Source organism: Panthera onca, chromosome A1 (assembly GCF_046562875.1).
Source record: "Panthera onca isolate mPanOnc1 chromosome A1, mPanOnc1 haplotype 2, whole genome shotgun sequence".
In the NCBI taxonomy this organism is placed as follows: Eukaryota; Metazoa; Chordata; class Mammalia; order Carnivora; family Felidae; genus Panthera; species Panthera onca.
The window spans coordinates 236334493-236354302 of NC_138339.1; the positions used below are offsets into that span (position 1 = coordinate 236334493).

The 19810-nt window shown below is 45.8% G+C and overlaps 1 protein-coding gene across 2 annotated transcripts in view; it reads left to right on the forward strand.

The window, feature by feature from the left end:
* MIPEP (mitochondrial intermediate peptidase) overlaps nucleotides 1-18438 on the forward strand; it is a 163070-nt gene extending 144632 nt beyond the window's left edge. For both annotated transcript variants that reach the window (XM_060637522.3, XM_060637520.3), the window contains one exon: nucleotides 18177-18438. In XM_060637522.3, coding sequence (XP_060493505.1) covers nucleotides 18177-18215 — 39 coding nt within the window. In that variant the 3' untranslated portion in view covers nucleotides 18216-18438. The remainder of the gene's footprint in view (nucleotides 1-18176) is intronic.
* Nucleotides 18439-19810: the final 1372 nt, after the last annotated feature.

Genomic DNA, 19810 nt, shown 5'->3' on the forward strand with positions numbered 1-19810 from the left:
ATCGTTTTGTGGAACTAAAAACCAGTTGTGGTTCCTACTTGCAGTTCTGATCGTGCCGTCTGGTGAATCCCTGAACGTCGCCGTGCCTGGCACAAAGCTGGCAGGCCGAACGCTGTGGGAGAATGAACGGATGTACGGGCACTCTGGATGCTTACTCCTGAGTTGTTGTTGTCGCCGTCGTCGTTGTTGTAAATATGCCTCTTTGCTTTCTGTGTTTCTAATTAAGTGGGATTTTCAAGGGAGAGATTCACACGTGCCAGGTGCTGCCTGACTTAGCTGACGTCTGTGTCCCCTGGGCGTGTAGGGGCTCAGGGTGAAGAAATGCCAGGACGTGCTCGCAAGACGTGCGCTGTGGCCGACGAGTGCCCACCCCAGAGTGTGTTTTCCATTTGTGGCTTGTAAGGAAAGCCCTCAGATATATGAAATATTGAAAGGTAAGACGATTTAAAACGACCGGCATGCCAGGTAAACCAGATGAATTTGCATGGGTTGCTCAGATGTTTAAAAATACAGATCTTTATTTCCCTCTTGCTGTCAGGAAGGCCTTCCCTGTCTCTCGGTACCTCCTTTCTGTGCTTTGTTGTGTCTTTTTTTTTTTTTTTCCCCATAGCACGTATTTACTCCCTGACATAACGTGTAATGTATTATTTCATTTCTCGGTTTGTCGTCTGCGCTCTCGCATCAACTCTAAGCCCCGTCAGAGGAGAGAGACTGATGTTTGCACCTGCCGTGTCTCCAGTGCCTGCAACAGGCACTCGGGAAAGATACGTTAAATGAGCAAATACATAAATTTTGAAATATGCTGAAAAGGTGAACTATTTCTTGTGCCATAAAAAAGTGGGGACTGTTAGAAAGGGGACAGGGTTTTATTCGCCTTGTCTGCGAAGTTTTATATCACAGAGATATTTCTAAGGGTTTTATGGGCCCAAATATTTTTGCGAAAGCTCTTTTCTAACATAAAAGAGAAAGACGGGCAGTGAAAGTTTCATCCCCTGCTTGCTCAGCGTCTCCCTCTCTGATTTCGTGTCACCGTGTCTGCCCAGCTGTCCGGATATCAGGTTTGCTTTGTCAGTCCTGCCACTCTTTCTAGCTTCCACCTGCCCCACCGGCCGTACCCACACCGGGACCCTAGCTTCACTGGCCTCAATCCTTTTTTGATCAAAGAGCCTTCGTCGGGAGGGAGAAGGGAGCCATGGCTCCTAAAAGACCTCCATCCATTTGGCTACTCGTCATATCTGTGTTCTTCGTAGAGCTTTTCCGCTATGCACTACGTATATTTATTATACCACATAACCGGTGTTCTACAAGGTTAGAAGAAAATAGATCCTACCTTGTGCTTTATAATTCCCATAATGCACGACCACGTCAGTCTGGTGAATTAGTAGTGATTTAAGAAACAGGCATTAAAGTGGAATGTGTTTCCACTACCGTGGGAGGTCAGAGATAAATTCCGCAACTTGATTTACGGCAGAAAGTAGTGGGCTTTGTTATACGAGGTAAGTCAACTCTTGGGGCTTCATTAAAGTAGGGCCAACTCGAAGTAAAACTCTCCCTGGGAACAGGGGGTCCCAGAGGCCTTGGCCTTCACCACCACCTCCCTCCGACGTCTCTCCCTCCTGACAGCCACCTTGTGTGTGTTGGCACCCAGGCCCCTTTGCTTTTAGCCACACAACCCCCGTAGCATAAGACTGAGGAGCTGTCCCAGTACAGTCTTTCGTGAAAATGTATTATTTTAATATCCTTAGGGTAGTGACCAGTAAGCAATCGGACAGAATGAAAGAAAGTGTTGTTCGTTGTTGATGATGTTACTTCACTCAAGCTCAGTGAATATTTACTGAATACTGCTAAGCAGGCACTTGAGGGACACAGAAATAAACCAGTAAGCTAACTGCAGACCCGGGAGCATCCTGTCAGATTTACAGGAAGGCGCCCTCTGGGAGGTGGAGTTGTAGACAGGCGCCCACGCTGGGGCTGTGCAGCCTGCACTGGGACACAAGGCTGGGGGCCTGCAGGGTTCCTGGGCTTCCGCCGCTCCCGCCCCCCACCCTCCCGCCGGCCGGCTACCTGCATACCGGGCACCGACCGGCCAGCCAGGTGAGGTGGCCCGGGAGGGGATATGCTGAAGGTGTAAACACAAGTAGGTGTGACACGATGCTGACCCTCAGCTCTCTCCACACCTGTCGTGTTAATGGGCAGCACGTCTGGGGATCCGCAGCCTGATTTCACCAGATGCTCTCGTGCAAAATATACTGAGTCTATTCCTGGAGCATTTTATAACGATCAGAGGCACCCACCCTTGGAATAGCCACTCGGATGCTCTTTGCGTGTAAAAATACAAGGTCAGCGTTCCAGTGAAACAGTTAAACAAAAGAGAAGATATGTAGGTGTTGTAGATGGAATGCCTTCACGGAAAGAGTGGGTTTTTTTTTCTTTTTTTTTTACTTTCTAAATAAATTGACTTTGGAGCACCAGGAATAAGTCATTCCTGTGGGTTACAGTGTTTTGTTAACGTATCAGGCAGATAACTGCATACTATCATACTAGAAACTGATGAGCATTTTGTATAACTTTTACAGTGTAGGGTAATAGAAACCACATGACATATTGATCTCTTTACACCGATAAAAAGAAGTCAGCCTTTATCAGGAAATGACAGATCTTTTCTTCTGCAAAACTTAACCCAGAAGTATCTCCTATCCTTGGATTTTTCCCCCCTATTTGTCAGTGTTCCAATGACTGAATTCAGCAACATAATTTTTTGCTAGCAAAGAGGATGAAAAGCCTCTGGGGAAGTAACTTTTAAATAGAATTTTAACTTTTTTCAGGATATTAACTTTTAACCTATCAGTGTATACTTTGTGTGTGTGTGTGTGTGTGTGTGTGTGTATACATACACATACATACAGTAAAACCTTGGTTGGCGAGCATAATTCATTCCAGAAACATGTTTGTAATCCAAAGCACTTGTATATCAAAGTGAATTTGTCCATAAAAAATAATGGAAAGTCAGATGATCCGTTCCACAACCCAGAGATACTCATGTTGATTACAATATTGTAATGATTAGAATGCAGTAATATAATACAAGATGATTACAATACTGTAATATAATACAAAATAATAAAGAAAATACAAAATGTAAAGAAAAATAAGTTAACCCGCACTTACGTTTGAAAACCTTCATGGTTGGTAAGAGGGAGACAAGAGACAGGAGGGTCTCTTGTCATGTGGGACGACTTTCACTATCACTAATGGAATCAACGCTATCTGTTGGCCCAATGGAATCTTCCCCTGCATGGGGGCCATTGTATATGCCCAACAGATGTTGACTACAGTGCAGTATTCGTAAACTCTTGTCATACACTGTATACAATGTAACTGGCAATAAGGCAGCAGAGGAAAGGGTCTATATCTGCAGGTGCTTGACCTAGAATGAAGCAAAGCATTCCTAAGCTTTCTCTTGTCTGGAAAAGCAAAGGACTGTTTATAGGTGCTTTGAAGTGGCAAAAAATAGACTAGTGCCAGTGGTGGGCGCCTTCCAAGCGTTCTGAAAAATCACTGATTTCTGCCAAACACCGACGCCTGAGACCTACATCCGAGCGTGGGAGGTGATCACCCACAATCCCACAGCGAGAGAGAGAGAGGAACCGTTGGCTCAGCTGTGATCATGTGTTGTTCGGAGTCATATGTTACTTGTATTGCAAGACATCGCTCGTGTATCAAGTTAGAATTTATTAGAAATGTTTGCTTGTCTGGTAGAACACTCGCAGAACAAGTTACTCGCAATCCATGGTTTTACTTGCATATATATCTGTGGCACTTTTCATTTCAATACACTTCCTTGCTTCTACCTACGGGGCGAGTGAGTATTGATAATCCGACAACTGGATAGAAGGGATGGGTAGAGAATCCCTTTAGACAAAAGACCACAGCCCTGCGTGTTCACTGGCGTTCAGGGTGTAGAGCACCTCTTCTTAAACCCTGGGCATCCCAAGTTCCTACTCAATGATTTCAGATAGTCGGCACGCAGGAAGGCGATTTGTTTTGCAGAAGTACAAGGGACAGTGACATAACGAAAGTGTGTTAGGTGCGGACACAGCGTCTGTAATCCGCATAACATTAATTTGATGTGTGGTGTTATCCACACTTCGCATATATGGGACATAAAGCCTAGACCCTGAGGAACTAACTCAGTGTTGCAAAGCTATTAAATGGCATTGTCAGGATTTGACCTTGACCCAGGCCGTTGTGTCTTCAAAGCCTTTGAGGGGCCCATTGCCGGCTCATAACACTTCACCCCCGTGCCCTTGAAGGTATAGATCTTGATACGCATCTTGTGGCCTCTTACTTTCGGCGAGTCGCGTTCACGTAACCTCTCCTTGCTGTGTAAATGTGACGGAGCCCCCCGCCATTTGTGTCGCCGTCTGAGACAGTGCCTCTGGAGGTTGGCTTCACTTGAGATGTGAGCGTCTTTTTGTTCCCAAGTAAATAACTTGTGGTAGACTCCTTCCAGGAAGTACACCAGCAATTCCACTTTTAGATGCTATCAACCGCACTACCTTCTAAAAAGAATGTAGATACTACTCTTCCAGCTCTTTTTAATTGCTTAATGGAAACGTTATAAAGGCTTCTTTAAAGATAGTCATTATGGATGGTGTTCGTAACATGCGGTTACAAACGTGCGCTGTTGGCAGCGGGCTAAAGACAGGCTAGCAAAGCAGGTGTCGTTGCCCCAAAGCTCTTGATCTAGATTCTTAGCGTGACACCCGGAGGCTTCAAGCCTCAAGGGCTGAGCAAGTTAGGAGCCCTCAGTTAACCTCAGGCGGGACCGATATCGGGGTGCGCTGCTGCGTTTCCATCTAGCAAGAATACCGATAAAAGGTAAATAATGATAGCAGTGGCACAGATTTAGAGCAGGTTTTAGGGGGGCAGTTGAAACTGGCATTTGCTAACCAACTCTTGTTTGAAATGCTGCCAGCGAGCGCAGAGACAGGAAGATGTCTCTTGGCTTAATTGGCTCGTTTCCTGCAAGATCGTTTTACAAGATACCTTCCAGTGTTTACTTGAGTGTTTTCGACTATCTCTAAGAGAAACTTTTTCCTTTTGCTGGTTATGGAACACTACTAATGACGAAACTTAGATCAAGGAACGATCAAGCCAAAACCTAATCTTCTCTTTTACTTACCGGTTTATGTTGACATTAAAGTTTTTTTGTTTTTTTTGTTTTGTTTTGTTTTTTTAAATATGGAATGATCCCTTTCATCCCAGAGTTCACATCGCAAATATTTGAATAAGATAATCGAGTTCTTTTTCTACCTCATCATACAAGGTAGGGAATGTCAAGTAACACATGTCTCACTTTCAGTCTTTTTCCGTACACAACTAAAGGTATGTTCAGTTTGAATAAGCTGTAGGGTCAGGAGGACACCTAAACTCCACTTATGTTTTCCCTTCAAGCAGTTTAAGAAAACAGAGCTTTAAAAAATTCTTGAAATCTTAAATCACACCCTCAAAATAATCGGAATTCCAGTGGCTCAGTCGGTTGAGCGTCCGACTTCGGCTCAGGTCGTGATCTCACAGCTCGTGGGTTCGAGCCCCGCGTCGGGCTCTGTGCTGACAGCTCGGAGCCTGGAGCCTGCTTCGGATTCTGTGTCTCCCTCTCTCTCTGCCCCTCCCCCTCTCATTCCCTCTCTCTCTGAAAAATAAATAAACCTTAAAAAAATTTTAAAAGAGCTTTAAAAAAATCCTTGAAGTCTTAAATCACACCCTCAAAATAATTGGAATTCTAGCACCCCGTTCCCCTGGGTCTTCCTTCTGATGCACATGCTTTTTCACGTTAGGATAGGAATGTCGTTAAAAGGCTGCAGGAGCCTCACATGCTGATTTTCCTAAGATAAGTAGTGCTTTATGTTGGACATTAACCAGTTCAGACTAATTTCTCCTGCTTTTACACTGTTGGAGTTGAGTGGACTGGAGAGAGTAGCAGTGGCAGCAACCACAGGAATGAGAGCGATAGCCGTAACTATACCCGTAACTACTTGCTAGAAACATCGGTGGGGAGATTTTGACGTGCCAGGTGCTGTGCTGAGCACGCTGTCCTGTGTCTCCCCCCCGCCCCCGCTTCACGCACTGAGCAGTCCTGTGGTGCTCCCCAAGTTTACTGCCCAAGGTCACAGCGTAGCACCTGGTGGAGGTGCGACTCCGGTTCGGGCGTCCGGACGGGTCTCGGAAGGACTGGTAGTCTCTTCCACTGATTTTTCAGGTCCTACCAGGAAGCTTCGGCTTGAGAAGTGGTTGTGTGCCTCTTCCACTGTGTTTTCCCGTTCGTTCTTTTGTAATGTTGGGCACAAATACACTGATGCTCAAGGAAGGTACCGCTGAGGTCTCGGGGTGAGATCCCCAACCCCCCCCCCCCCCCCCCCCCAGGGACAGTGGCGAAAGGTGACGTGTGCTAACCAGAGTCGGTGAGATATCAACTGGCTTGCGCGTAGCCAAATAAGATTTGTCGGGTGAGAACGCCCAGCAGGTTTTGGCGCTTCACCACACACTCATTGGCAGCAACCCTGTCTCCTTGCACAGCGTAACAGGGATAAAGGAGGGAAGCATGTCCTGGAAGCAGACTTAGAATTTAGTGGCTCCAGGATTATGACATAGTTGCAGTAATAGAGGTAAATGGCAAGCCTGGAATGGGAGCCAAGGAAACAGAATCCCTAATCTCTGGCTTGTTTGGCTGTTTACTCAACGTGGCCTCTGAAATAGCTGAGAGCTTTTTGGAAGAAAGAGCTGGAAGAGAAGAGAGCACCTGCGTTCTCAAGGCTAAGACCTCCCTTTTGTAAACGCACTGATTTTTGAAGAGGGTGTGTGTACGTTTAATATGTGGGTGTGTTTGTTTAAGGAAGACGTGGAGCTTCAAAAGGCAAAATGTTTTGTGACCCAGAAGCGTAATTGCAAATGGAATTATTCCATCTGACGATAAAGTGAAAAGAAACCAGTTTGTAAACACACCGCATATGTGGGGCTCTGGGTGGATCGGCGTCTGTCCAGCAGGAAGCTCAGACCCTCTGCACCCGTCCAGTCAGCAGCCGCGTAGACAGAACCTCCCGTTTGACCAGAGACAGATATTAACCGAGCCGGGGAGGTGGGGGGGGGGGTGGGTGGGTGGGGAAGCATTGGGTTTTCTCAGTTCAAAGGAAGAAAGGAATTTCACTTTCTGGCTGATGTTCTGATGTTCCCAGGAACTGATCGGAGATAGTGGGAATCCACCTTTAGAGAAAGGTGTGGGTAACCACAGCCTTGTAGCAGAGAAAAACTTCAAAGTGCACAAGGTGAGCAGTGCGGTTGCCCTAGGCTTGGGAGAGCCAGATCTGGAATTAGAGTTCTGATCTCATAAAATTCACTTCAGGCTTTTCAAACTGCCAGGCCAGCCTTTGTACTGTAATTCTTCATCAGATGGAGCTGCGTTTGGTACATGTGATGATTTCAGCACACACGAAAGACAGCCATTTACTGTTATGATGGGTTTTTTAGAACGGACGGTGGTGTTGGGAATACACAGACCGGCCTTTTCCCTCGTTCTCAGATCTGGAGGGCTCAGCTGCCTGTCGGCACGTCCTGCTTATTGTTGTGTTTGCCAACAGAGCCCCGAGGTGGCAGGGCCACCTGACCATCCGGGGGAATCAAAGGCTCTATCTTAGTACGTTGGGCCCTTTTCCTCACTGTTTTTTAAATTAGGGTAAAGTATATACAATATAAAATTTACCGTTTTAGCCATTTTTAAATATGCATTTCAGTGGGCATTCACAATGTCCTATATTCCCGATCCTGTAACCATCACCCCTGTCCATTTCCAGAACTTTCCCATCATCCCGGTGATCTCTTCTTAACCAACTGAACCACCGAGGCACCCCTACCGGTGATCTCTTCTTGGCAAACCTTTTCTCACAGCTCCTAATAAGGGTTTTCATTGCATCTTTTGTTTCCCTCTTTTTAGTTTTCTTCATTTAGCCGAGAAACAGTTATCTCCTAAAAAGCAGATATGGCAAAAAGTAGAAAAAAGTAGACCAAGTTGGGTAACTCGCTTGGGACTGTGAGTTTGATGAGCTTATCCTAAATTCTTAATCACAGACCAATGTTTTGGAATTCACCTTGTGCAAATAAATAAGTAAGTAAGCAACCTCATTCTTCAGTTCACTGAACTGGGAAGTAGGTCTTTATAAACCTTTGGATCTGGTTGTTATTGTTACCAATTATGGAGCATTTTCTGTCGGAAACGCGCTATCTTATTTAATTCTTGCAACAGTCTAGCAAAGAAGGTGACATTCTGTCAGGTTTATGATTTTCAAACATTATATTCCACTCTAACATTTTACCTTTACTTCCGATTGCTCTGAGCAGAAACGAGGTATGGAAAGTTAAGGGACTGGTCTAAGGTCCCTTACCCAGTTGGTTAATTCAGGTGGTCGCTCACCAAACCCTTACTTTAACCATCAGGATATAGTACCTTGTTTAGAGGCTTCGGAAGTTTTGTTTAGAAAAGGAAGAATTTATCTTTCCTCTCTGTCTCCCCTGGGCATCCCTGCAAAGGAGAACCTTGGTATAGTCAGAAGAGGAGAATTACACTGAAATGTTAAGTTATGGAACGCTATGCCAAGACAGATAATGGTCCATTCAGCCTAAAATCCTCACCTGCACCTGCACATTGCCCTCGAGGTGGTTTATCAGACCACATGGTAGTTACCTGGCTGGTTTTTACAGAGTGGGCTGTGTTCCCAGGAGGGGTTCCCCAGCACATTCCCTTTTGGGGGCCTACGGCTTGTCTTGGTCCACCAGCCTGACCCCTAAATAAATGGTACCTGTAGGCCCTAACTGTAAACTTGACTGATACAATTTAAGCCAAATACCAGTGTCTGAAAGGTCAGAATATGATTGCCTTTTAGCTTTGATTTTCAAAGAACTGAGGAGTTCTTTTTCCCTGGCTATCTTGGGCTCTGAACCCGTGGCCAGTCCGATAAGTGTCGGGCTTACCTCCACCTGGCCCCCGAATATGGACCACCCAGGTCTTATCTCTCCTGGCCAGCCTCGGACAACAGCCAATCCTCGAACTTTCGTTGCACCTTTGAAACCCACAAACGTAAAGGCGATTTTTTCCCTTGATTGTACAGGGAGAGAACCCGCTTCAGGAGGACCCAAACACTCCTGAGACAATCCTACCTGCTTCTTAGACCCCCTTTACGCCTCCCAGCACACCTGGCCAGGACTGTGAGACAGTGGGACGCTTGTCTCTCCTCCTTGGCCAGGAAGACTCTCCTTTCCTCCCCAGTGAACTTGGAGAGAGGAAATCCGACATAAAGCTTGCTGTGTATCCCTCAGACTTTCTGAATCTGAGGAAAGACAGACTTATTTAAATGTGCAAAAAAAACCAAAAACAAAAACAAAAACCAAACAACCCTGCCTCTAGTCCAAGCCCTGGGTCTGGAAAGTTGGTCCTTAATCAAACAAAAATAGCAGTGTCCCCCAGGCATCCCTAAATTCCTTTTAATAACTTGTGAACTGATCTTCTTATCAAGTAGGAATCTTCTTGAAAAAATAGAACCCACTTTGGCTTACCAAAGCAGAATTTTTTTGGAATACTGTGCAGGTGGCCACAGAATCAAAGGGGGAAGTCACAGCAGAGCTCAGAAGGTGCAGTTTCCGGGGTCTCGGGAGAAGGAACGACATGGTCCCAGGGGGCTTTCGCCACGATGAGCCCGTGACTCAATCACTCCCGCCTTTGCGCCGACTCTGTCTGTACCTTATATACACGTTTGTTCTACGTTCACTATTACGTATCTCCGTGGTTTTCTCCCCAGATAATGAACTTGTCAAGAACAGCAATCGTGTCCCACTCGTATCCGTGTGCCTAGTGTCTCTAGCACACAGGTACTCGGAGCATTTAATTTTTGGTAAATGTTTGCACAGACTTTCCGTCTTGAGTAGGATGCCTGCTCCCTGCCGTGGGGCGTGGAACATCCAGGCCGGGGTGTCCTTTCCGAACCCCTTCAAGGAGGGAGCTTGTCAAGTCTATGGGGAGTCGACCTCACCAACATCCAGCTCTCCCCTCCACCATCCCCCCCCCTCCCCGAGTCACCCTAGGAGGACCCCATTTTCACAGAATTCGCCACATTCCTGCCAACCCCGAACTCCCGTATGGACCTCCCTGTCTTTTCCCTGGAGAAGGCGCCCCTGCTGGGCCCTCTGGGCTCCTGTCCGCGGAGGACAGTTCTCAAGGACAGAACCGATTGCGGTTCTCAAGCTCCGAACGGTCAGAATCGCTACGTGAAGGGAGCCTCTGAGGTTTGTTCTGAGCCGTCCTCACCAGAGAGTCAGTCACCGAGAACCGCCAAGCGCTGTCTCCCAGGGAGCTGCTAGGGATCAGAGTACACTCCGCTTCGTTTCCTAAAACAAGAACCCTGCCTCCCGCCTCCGAAGCTCGCCGCCCGTCTGGGACCCCTCCCAGCCAGGCCAGTCCGGCGCACCCCCCTCCCACCGCGCCACGGCTCCCCTCGGCTTCCTTCCCGCCTCCTCCGCCCCCAGATTTTCAGACTGTTTTCACGCCAGGTCCACTGGATCTTTCAGGGGCCTGTCCAGCCAGCTGTGTCCTCTCTCTTGAGGCCTGGCAGTCATAGCTTTGAACGGCGTCCCAAGCCAATCCTGCTTTCGTTTCCTATTTCACTTGAGAAACAAATATTGTTTTCTAGGTTAGCTGAATAGACCAGGAATACGTCTCCCTTGCCCCGTCCTGTGCGAGTTAGAGTTGCCAACGGAGAGAAACCTGATCGCATTTTCCACTTTCCTCAGCTTCCACATGTCCATCTGGGCCGCGGCGCTCACGCTTCATCAGAATCACTGCCTGCCAAGCTCCCTCCCGCTTCCCGATTCAGTAGGTCTGGGGTTGAGACCAAACACTTGTATTTCTAGCAGGTTCCCGGGTAATACCCGTGATGTTTGTCTGAGAACTACGCCGTTTTATATTCCTATAAAACAGATTCTTAGTCATTTTTATACATAGTGTATATACTATACCTTCCTAATAAGTAACTGTGTGATCTTTTTGCCTGCCTTCAGTTGACTTTAGGCACTCAGGTACACAGTGAGAGAGTGAATAAGCGAATGACTGAAAGAAAAAAACTTCACAAAGATTTTTTTTTTTTTAGTGTTTATTTCTGAGAGAGACAGAGCACGAGCGGGGAAGAGGCAGAGAGAGAGGGAGACACAGAATCTGAAACAGGCTCCACGCTCTGAGCCGTCAGCACAGAGCCCGACGCGGGGCTCGAACTCAAGAACCGCGAGATCATGACCTGAGCTGAAGTCGGACGCCCAACTGACTGAGCCACCCAACCGCCCCTACAAAGATCTTATTTATAGTTACTTCAGTCACCCTGCTTTGCGTTCACTAAACTTTGGTCATACTCAGCCACAGCTTTATTTGGGCACCCTTGGTTGGTGTTAAGCAAGATGTGAAATAGACCCAAAGAGGAGGCGTTAACTCTTCCCTTCCAAGGTTCAGAATAATTCTAGGGGTGCCTGGATGGCTCAGTCATTTAAGCATCTGGCTCTTTATTTTGTCTCAGGGCATGATCCCAGGGTCATGGGATCGAGCCCCGTGTTGGGGGCTCAATGTATATATACAGTGGTTTCAAGTGCCCCTTGAATTTCCCGTGTTCCCGAGAAACACAGTAATTTCCCGTGTTCCCGGGGCACTTAGTAAAGGGGACCATAACAAGATTCCCTCTTTGCCAGGTTGTCTTAGAGGCAAAATCGACATGCCGACCAGTTGCCCTGTCATTTTTTTTCAAATAACTGTATTACTTGGACATCCAGATGGGCACTCAAGAGGTTAAAGAGTTCCTGCCAAGAATATGTTGATATTTAAATAATGGCCTGGTTAGATTATGTATTATACATTACAAACTAACAGGGCGTAAACCGGCAGCTTCGTACACGCACTGAACTCATCTTGGAACTGACAGAATTTGTTCTCGGTAAAAGCGTAGAAATATGCAGAGCTGGGAGCCCCTTAAACATGTAAGGGCTTCTGTTTGCAAGGAGTTACCACAGATACTTGGAGGCCACCCAGAAGACGTCCTTAAGCGCAGAACTCCTAGGCACTTCCTTCTGCCAGTGTCATGCCTCGAACTGCAGCAGCAGCGGCCAAGCACGGCCGAGCTTCGGGTCCCGGTCACGGCCGGGCAAAGCCACGTTCCCCGTACGGCCTTTTCAGTAGAGCCTGCTCCCAGGGTCCTCTGCACTCCACCGCCACGGACAGTTAAGTAGCTGTGACTGTTTGCAAAGGGTAAACTGTGGCACCAAAACCGAGTTGCCCAAAAGACAATGGACGTTTGGCTCTGTCTTCAAGGCAGCGAGGGGACAATTAATAGGTTGGGTCCGTATAGCCGTGGTGGCATCAGGCAGCTATCAGACTCCCCCCACCCGTCCAGAATGTCCCCACACATTCGGGTTTTGTCGTATCCGGGATGCCGGTATTTAAGTGTGGAGCTTTTGAGAATGTGTTGTTTTACAAAACTCCAGGGCACGAGACAGTATATCCCCGTGCTCTGAGAGCGTGGGCTCTGGCACCAGGCTTCCAGGGTTCAACAACAACAAAAAAGTAAGAATCGTGTGATCTCTCTTTGCTCTGCTTTATTAGCAAGGTAGGTTCCTCACAGATGTGCTTTAAGGTTCAGATGAGTTGATACTCTTAGCGAGGTGCCTGGCTCATAGTAAATGATCGGCAGATACCTGCTGTTAGCACTTTGTTTTCTGACGAACCCCTTCTCGACCAGCCGTGTGTGGGGTCAGGTCCTCATGCCTGCTGTCCTCACCCTCGCTTATTTCCAGCTCTGTGCCAACAGGCACTGGAAAGAATAGCACAGAGTACAATTTGGAAACCCCCACTGCCTCAAGAGTCAGTCTTGGAATCCTTTTGATATCATAATTTATTTTAGTCGGGCCCAGAATAATTGCAAGGTTATGAAACACGCTAGTTGGAGCGGAGCGGTCGAGACGAAAATGTCCTGGCTTGCACCGACTTTTATTAGCCCATTTGCCCCTCAGGTAAAATGAGGAGAAAAATAAATTAAATCATCATTCTTCAGCTACTCGTTATGTATTGTCTCTTCCTCTAGGACAGATGAAAGTCAACTCCCTCTTTTCCTTTTTATGAACTGATATGTGCGGAGTCTGTCCTAATGCAACTTTGTCTTTCTCACATGGCTGTCAACACTTCCCTCTTTTTAGTTGTGAGGTTTCAGTCTTCTTTTGGCAAAATCCGTCTGTCCCTCCCCCCCCCCCCGCCCCCCACTGCCCCCAGTTTAGGTAACTTCCACAGTGAAACACGTTTGGAAATTCCACTCAGGGACTGAACAGCTCCATCCTGGCTCCCAGGGGCTCCCAAGAGACCGCGGGTCTAATCATCACCCTTTAAGATTACGACTTGAAGACAAGGAGGACGTCTTTGTCAGCTTTTTAAAAAATCAAAGAGTTCCTGGAACTTTTTGGACCATACACACATATGAAAGCTAACTTCAATTTGTCTTATTTAGGGAACTGCCTGCAAACGTTGCATTTTTCTTTTAATTCTCTGTGTAGAAGCTAGTTCATGTCGACACTTGCCAAACATTTAAATCTAATTAAAGCAAGGATACCATCACGATATGCCAAGAGAATTCTTGCCTCAGGACTATTCTTTATCCCAGTGAGTCCTGATTTCCTCTTCTGGGGACCTTCGTCTTTAGCAGTCACATGACATACAAAAATGACCAAACCGCTTCTGACCAGATTTTATTTAAAAATGCCATGAGCGTGTATGTTTTTGTTTTGCTGTCGCTATAATTGCCATTCCCTGAGACGCAGGCACGGTGGAGGATGGGAGACTGGAGAAGGACATGTGCTAGCTAGGTCCATGTCCCGCGAAGGACAGAGCAAGGTCATATTTATATTGGCAGTTGGTCGAGTTAAAATGAACCACTTCAAAGGGACAGGAGGCTATGCTTAACTGAATAGGTTGGCTCTGAATAACTGGGTTTTACCTTCTGACAGGCCCAGGCATTTAATTATAAATGACCAGTCATTTAATTATAGAATGTTTCACATACTAAAGGGAAGAAAAGGGTGTAATAGGTTAACACATTTGATTGAGAGCCACGTTTAGATGTTTTCCCTACAGCTGTTCTCTGCATTAAGAAACTTGGCGCGTAGAAAGTGCCCGAAACCTGATTTATTAATCAGATTGCTTCTACTTAAGCAATAACCTACATCTAAAGATCTAATGTGAAATGGGCTGCTTTAGCAACCATCGAAGACTCCACCATTTCCATCCTTAGTGACACGGCTGGGTCAGAGGAAAGGCCTTCTTTCACCCGTAGAGATTATTTGACTGTGAAAGGAAAACTATGTTTTGAATTTTGTTTTGTAAATAAAGACAAAGCAATGAACTTCCCCCTCAGTAGCTTCTCCTTGTTTCTCAGATATTTCCTGGGTGAAGATAGTAGAATTGAACTGGGATGAGGATGAGAATATTTTGATCTGCAGTTGAAAACATTACAACATTCTTATTTTCTTAACTACTGCAGGTCTAGTCCGTGGCTTACGAGTATGTGTTTGGCACGACTGTTTTTATGTCCGCCACGCAAGCCAGTCCTTGGGCAGTTTCCCACGTGGCCCCTCCCCCTGATGGGAATGACCATGGCCATGTGTCCCGTCCTGGACCCGCCCCCGAACTCTCTGTTCTCACGGCCGACCGAGGCCTCATGGCTCCCCCGCCCCCCAACCCGGCACCTAAATGTGACAAGCTGTTGGCTTTCCTCTCACGCTCTGGCCCAGTTACCTTCTCATCCTGGTCACTGTCATTCCAAGCCCTAGAGTCTTCATAAAACATGTCTCCTGGAGCCTCCACCCTTCCTCCAAGACCCCAGCAGACCACTTAGTGGTCAGTATACATTCTTTTCCTTTTCCCACCTTCGTGCCTTCCTACATCGTCCTCTCCACCTAGAAGGGTCTAATTTGACCCTGACCCTTCCCTGTCCTTCAAGTTTCCACTCAGATCCCATCCCTCCACAAAGCCATCTGAATCTCTCCATCAGAATTCATCTTCCTTCCCCTCTTCTCCCACCAACTGCACTTTGTATGCTGTTAACATCCACAGTTGACTTTTTCCCAAACGTTTTGTGTTGAAAATTTTCATTCAGAAAAGCTGAATGAAAAGAACAGTAAACATTCATGTACTTGCCACTTAGATTCTACAATGAACATTTTATTGTCTTTGTCACACATCCAACCATCCATTCCTCTATCCACCCCTCAAGCCATCATGTGTATATAATATATATAATTTTTCAAAGCAAGTATCAGACAGTAGTACATTTTGCCCTAGACACTATTATATGCCTATTTCTCTTTTTTAGGTAATATTTATAAACAGTGAAATGCATACATCTTTAATGTACCGTTTAATGAATTCTGAGGCATATATACGCTTAATAATGATGATCACTGCCCATCTATAGAACATGACCATCACACCAGAGAGCTGGCTTGTGTCCCTTCTCAGTCAGTTGTCCTCTCCACGCCCATAAGCAACAGCTCTTCTGATGTTTTTTCACCAGAGACTCCTTTGGCCCACCTTTGGACTTCCTGTGAATAAAATCCAACAGGATGCACTCCTTCGTGGAAGGCTTTTGACATTCAGCCATGTTGTTGTTTCACTCATCAGTGGGTTGTTGTTCTTGTTACTGAGTGGTATTCCACTTTCCAAATATACCGTGTTTGTTTATCCATGTCCTATCGATGGAAACTTGTGTCGTTTCCAGTTGGGGGTTGTAAAATCCTTTTTTGTTGACATGCCTTCATTTCCCCCGGGTAAATACCTGGGAGGCAATGGCTGGGTTGTGGGGTACGTGTGTGCGAATCTTAGAAGAGACTTCCAGATCTTTTTCTAAAGTGGTTGTACCACTTCACCCCTCCATCACTGATATGTGACAATGCAGGCTGGCCCACAGCCTTGCCTACGTTTGGTCTTTGGAATTTTAGCCATTCTGGTGGTTGTGTTCTTTAGTTTTCTCTCCCCAGATGACAATGATGACATGTCTTCTCAGTGCCTGTTGTGTTTATTTGCTTGTCTTCTTTTGTGAAAGGTCTACTCAAACCTGTTGTCCCTTTTAAAATTTTTTAAATGCCTTTTTTTAAAGAGTGTTTGTTTATTTAATGTTTATTTTTTATTTGTGAGAGAGCGCATGTGCGCATGGGGGGGGGAGGGACAAAGAAAGGGGGAGACAGAGGATTCGAAGTGGGCTTTGCACTGACAGCAGAGAGTCTGATGTGGGGCTCAAACCCACGAATTGCAAGATCATGGCCTGAGGCAAAGCTCTATTTAGGAGTTCTCCAAAATAGGAGAATCTGGAGGAATTTTAACTGACTGAGCCACCCAGCCGCCCCTAAATGTTTATTTATTTCTTTGAGAAAGAGAGTGCCCACGAGTCAGGGGAGAGGTAGAGAGAGTGGAGAGAGAGAGAGTCCTAAGCAGGCTCCCTGCTGTCACCATGAGCCTGACATGGGGCTCCATAGCACGAACCAGGAGATCATGACCTAAGCCGAAATCAATAGACACACAACTGACTGAGCCACCCAGGTGCCTTTTAAAAATACTTTCTATAAGTTGAAGGAGTCCTTTATATATTCTGGATACCAATCCATTATGAGATATATATTATGTTGAGTGTTTTCCCCTATTCTGTCATTTACCTATTCATTTCCTTAATGGTTTCTTTTAAAAAATAGAAGTTTGTTGTTGTGGTTGTTTTTGATGAGATCTAGCATATCATTTTTTTTCTTCTATGGTTATTGTTACTTTCTTGTCTAAGAAACCTTTGCCTACCTCAAAGTCACAAAGGTATTTTCTTCTACACCCTTCATAATTTTAGCTTTCACACTTAGTCATATTGTGACTTAGCCTGCTTGTCTTTGAATGCTCGTGACCTGGCCTCATCCTTTACACACAGTAAATACTCAAGACATCTTAATTGAATTGCATTAAAGACTGAGATGATAATAGAGGACTCTGTCAATCTTTTAATGTCTCTGTGTTGGAATGAGTTTTATGGGATCCACCCCCAAATTAAAGGCCAGTGTATAGAGCCCTGCTCAACCCTTGAGTTAGCCAAGAATTATCTGCCAAGAATACTGGTCAAAACAACAACGTTGATTGCTTGAATCTTGGCTTCTTTGAGAGTGAAGAGTGGCGATAAATTTAGCTTTTTACCGAATTGTTAAGACATGCTAGACACGATGCCTCCTTGTTTTCTATTACATCTTCTTGTTTTATCTTTGTAGCCACCTCAAATGTTAAATGACGAAATCTGAGTACCAGATATTTTAAGTGATTCCTCATTATACAATTAGAAAGTTGCAAATCTAGGAGTTCTCCAAAATAGGAAAATCTGGAGGGAAGCCAATAACTTGACTCTGATATGAGATTTCTACAAAAGAATTACACTTGATTGATTTTAAAGTGTATAGAACCTGACAGTAAAACTTGATAAGCAAATAAACGTATTAAGTTCTGAACCAATGCACTCAAAGATAACTAACAATTCAGTCTTCTAACATCACTCTAAGTATATAGTAATATCTGCAATATAAAAACTCTTGGGAGGGGCGCCTGGGCGGCTCAGTCGGTTGAGTGTCCGACTTCGGCTCAGATCATGGCCTCGCGGTTTATGAGTTTGGGCCCCGCTTCAGGCTCTGTGCTAACAAACAGCTCAGAGCCTGGAGCCTCCTTCGGTTTCTGTGTGTGTGTGTCTCTCTCTCCCCCTCCCCTGCTCATGCTCTGCCGCTCTCTGTCTCTCAAAAATAAATAATGTTAAAAAAAATTTTTTTTAAACTCTGGGGAAACCTATTTGGTCCTAAATCTCTATTCTAACTGCTGATTAGATAGTAAAAATATATTAAAATCATAAATAGCTTCAGGACCCACATACTGACCATGAATTTTTTTTTACTTATGACTTTTTGTAATGTTCACATAGGTCATAGAGCCAAGCTCTCATTTCAAAAAGCCAGAATGTTCCCCTAGTGTAGAGTGTCTTTGTTCCTCTTTACTGTCTGCAGGTGGGTGTGCTGGCTGATCTTTTCTTTGTTTGCAGGTATGCTTCAGAAATGTCCTTCTATTGACGACTTTGTAAGTGCCCTTGTTTCTGACTTGGATCCGGACTTCGAAACTTTCCTCATGGATTCTGAGTGATGGAAGCACCTTGGATCTTTTAAATCAAGGCCATTGTAGAGATGAACTTTGCTGTAAATGTTACAGCTGTGAACTCTCGTTTCTGATTTCAGTATTCACTTCTGTAATAACTTCTGAAAAAGCTTAAATGGATGGAACTGGGAATAAATAATTTGTTTTAATTATTCTGGCTTTTAGCCTGCTTGGCAGATTTTTGAACATATGGAAATCTACTCAATGAGCTAATAAAAACTAGAGCCTAGCGTTGTTAAATGCAAAGTATGGGCATTTCCTTAATCCAGCCAGTCTCCTGTTGAACTTTTCCCCTTGCATTGATCTCTAATTGGTTCAATTAGAGACTTAATTAAAAGCAAACTTATTTTAGTTTGAAACAGTCTTTAGAAGAGTTATACATGTAGTTCTTTTGAGTGATTACCACTTGAAAATGCACGTGGAGTAATTATGGTTTCCAAAGTACTTGTAGTTGACTGCACTGGGTTCGTCTGAGTGCTTGGGCACTGCACAGGTGGACTCAGGACAGAGAGGACTTGAACTCCTGCTTCTCTGGCTTGATTATGAAGGTACAAAGGGAAGTGCAATCAACCAGCAATGTGCCAAGATCCAGCAACTGGTAAACAAGGAAAGTGGGATTCAGGCCACGTCTGCCTTCATCCTGAACCCATCTGCTTTGCATCCTTGCATATTGTATCACTGCCTGTTAATAGTAGGAGAGAAATTCTTCAGTGGGTTTTTCCTACCATCAAAGTCAAGAATTTAATTATAGACTTGAGCTTAAAATGGCATCCGCTAACACCCTCTTCTGCTTCTCACTAAATGACCAAAGATGATGCAAACGGCAAGATTTAAAATTCCCACAGCTAGAACACATGTCCAGCCTATTCGTAGGATCTGGAGGAATTTCTACAAGCTCAGAAACAGATGAGACCGGATGAAGAAATGTCAGTGGCCCACGCGTCCCGGATCCCCCTGGGCGCGAGGCTGACAGACCTTCCCTTCTGCCCCCACCTCCTGCTCGCGCTGAGAAACCCGAAGTGTGCACCTGCCAGAAGGCAGAGCCGCTGGCCTACCACCAGGGCGGGACGCTTACATTGGCCAGGGTGCTGCCATTTATCGCTTTTCCACCTCCTCCCCATTTGAATCTCTCCGTCTGCAAACACTTGGAAACTGCATCTCACAGCGAATACTTGGGCAGGAAGCAGGGAATAGGGCAAGCCTGCCAGGGGAGCCGTCTCCATACCCAGAACAACACTGGGGAAGGGCGGGCTAGGCTTGGCGGGGTGGTGGCCACAGGAAGAGCCCCGATCCTGGTGCCCAGGGAGGAATGCAACTGTGTCCGAGCTCCACCCCGTTCATTCAGTCTCTGAGCCAAGGAAAGGAAAGATCTTACCGGACAAACTCGCAGTACACAAACGCTAACTCCGTTTTGGGAATGGACTTGAAGACACTGACATCAGCCCGCCGGTCAGAAACGAAGCCTCTGGGTCTTCATCGCCAAAGGCGAGGGAGGAGGAGACTCTGTGTGGAGCCTCTGTACAA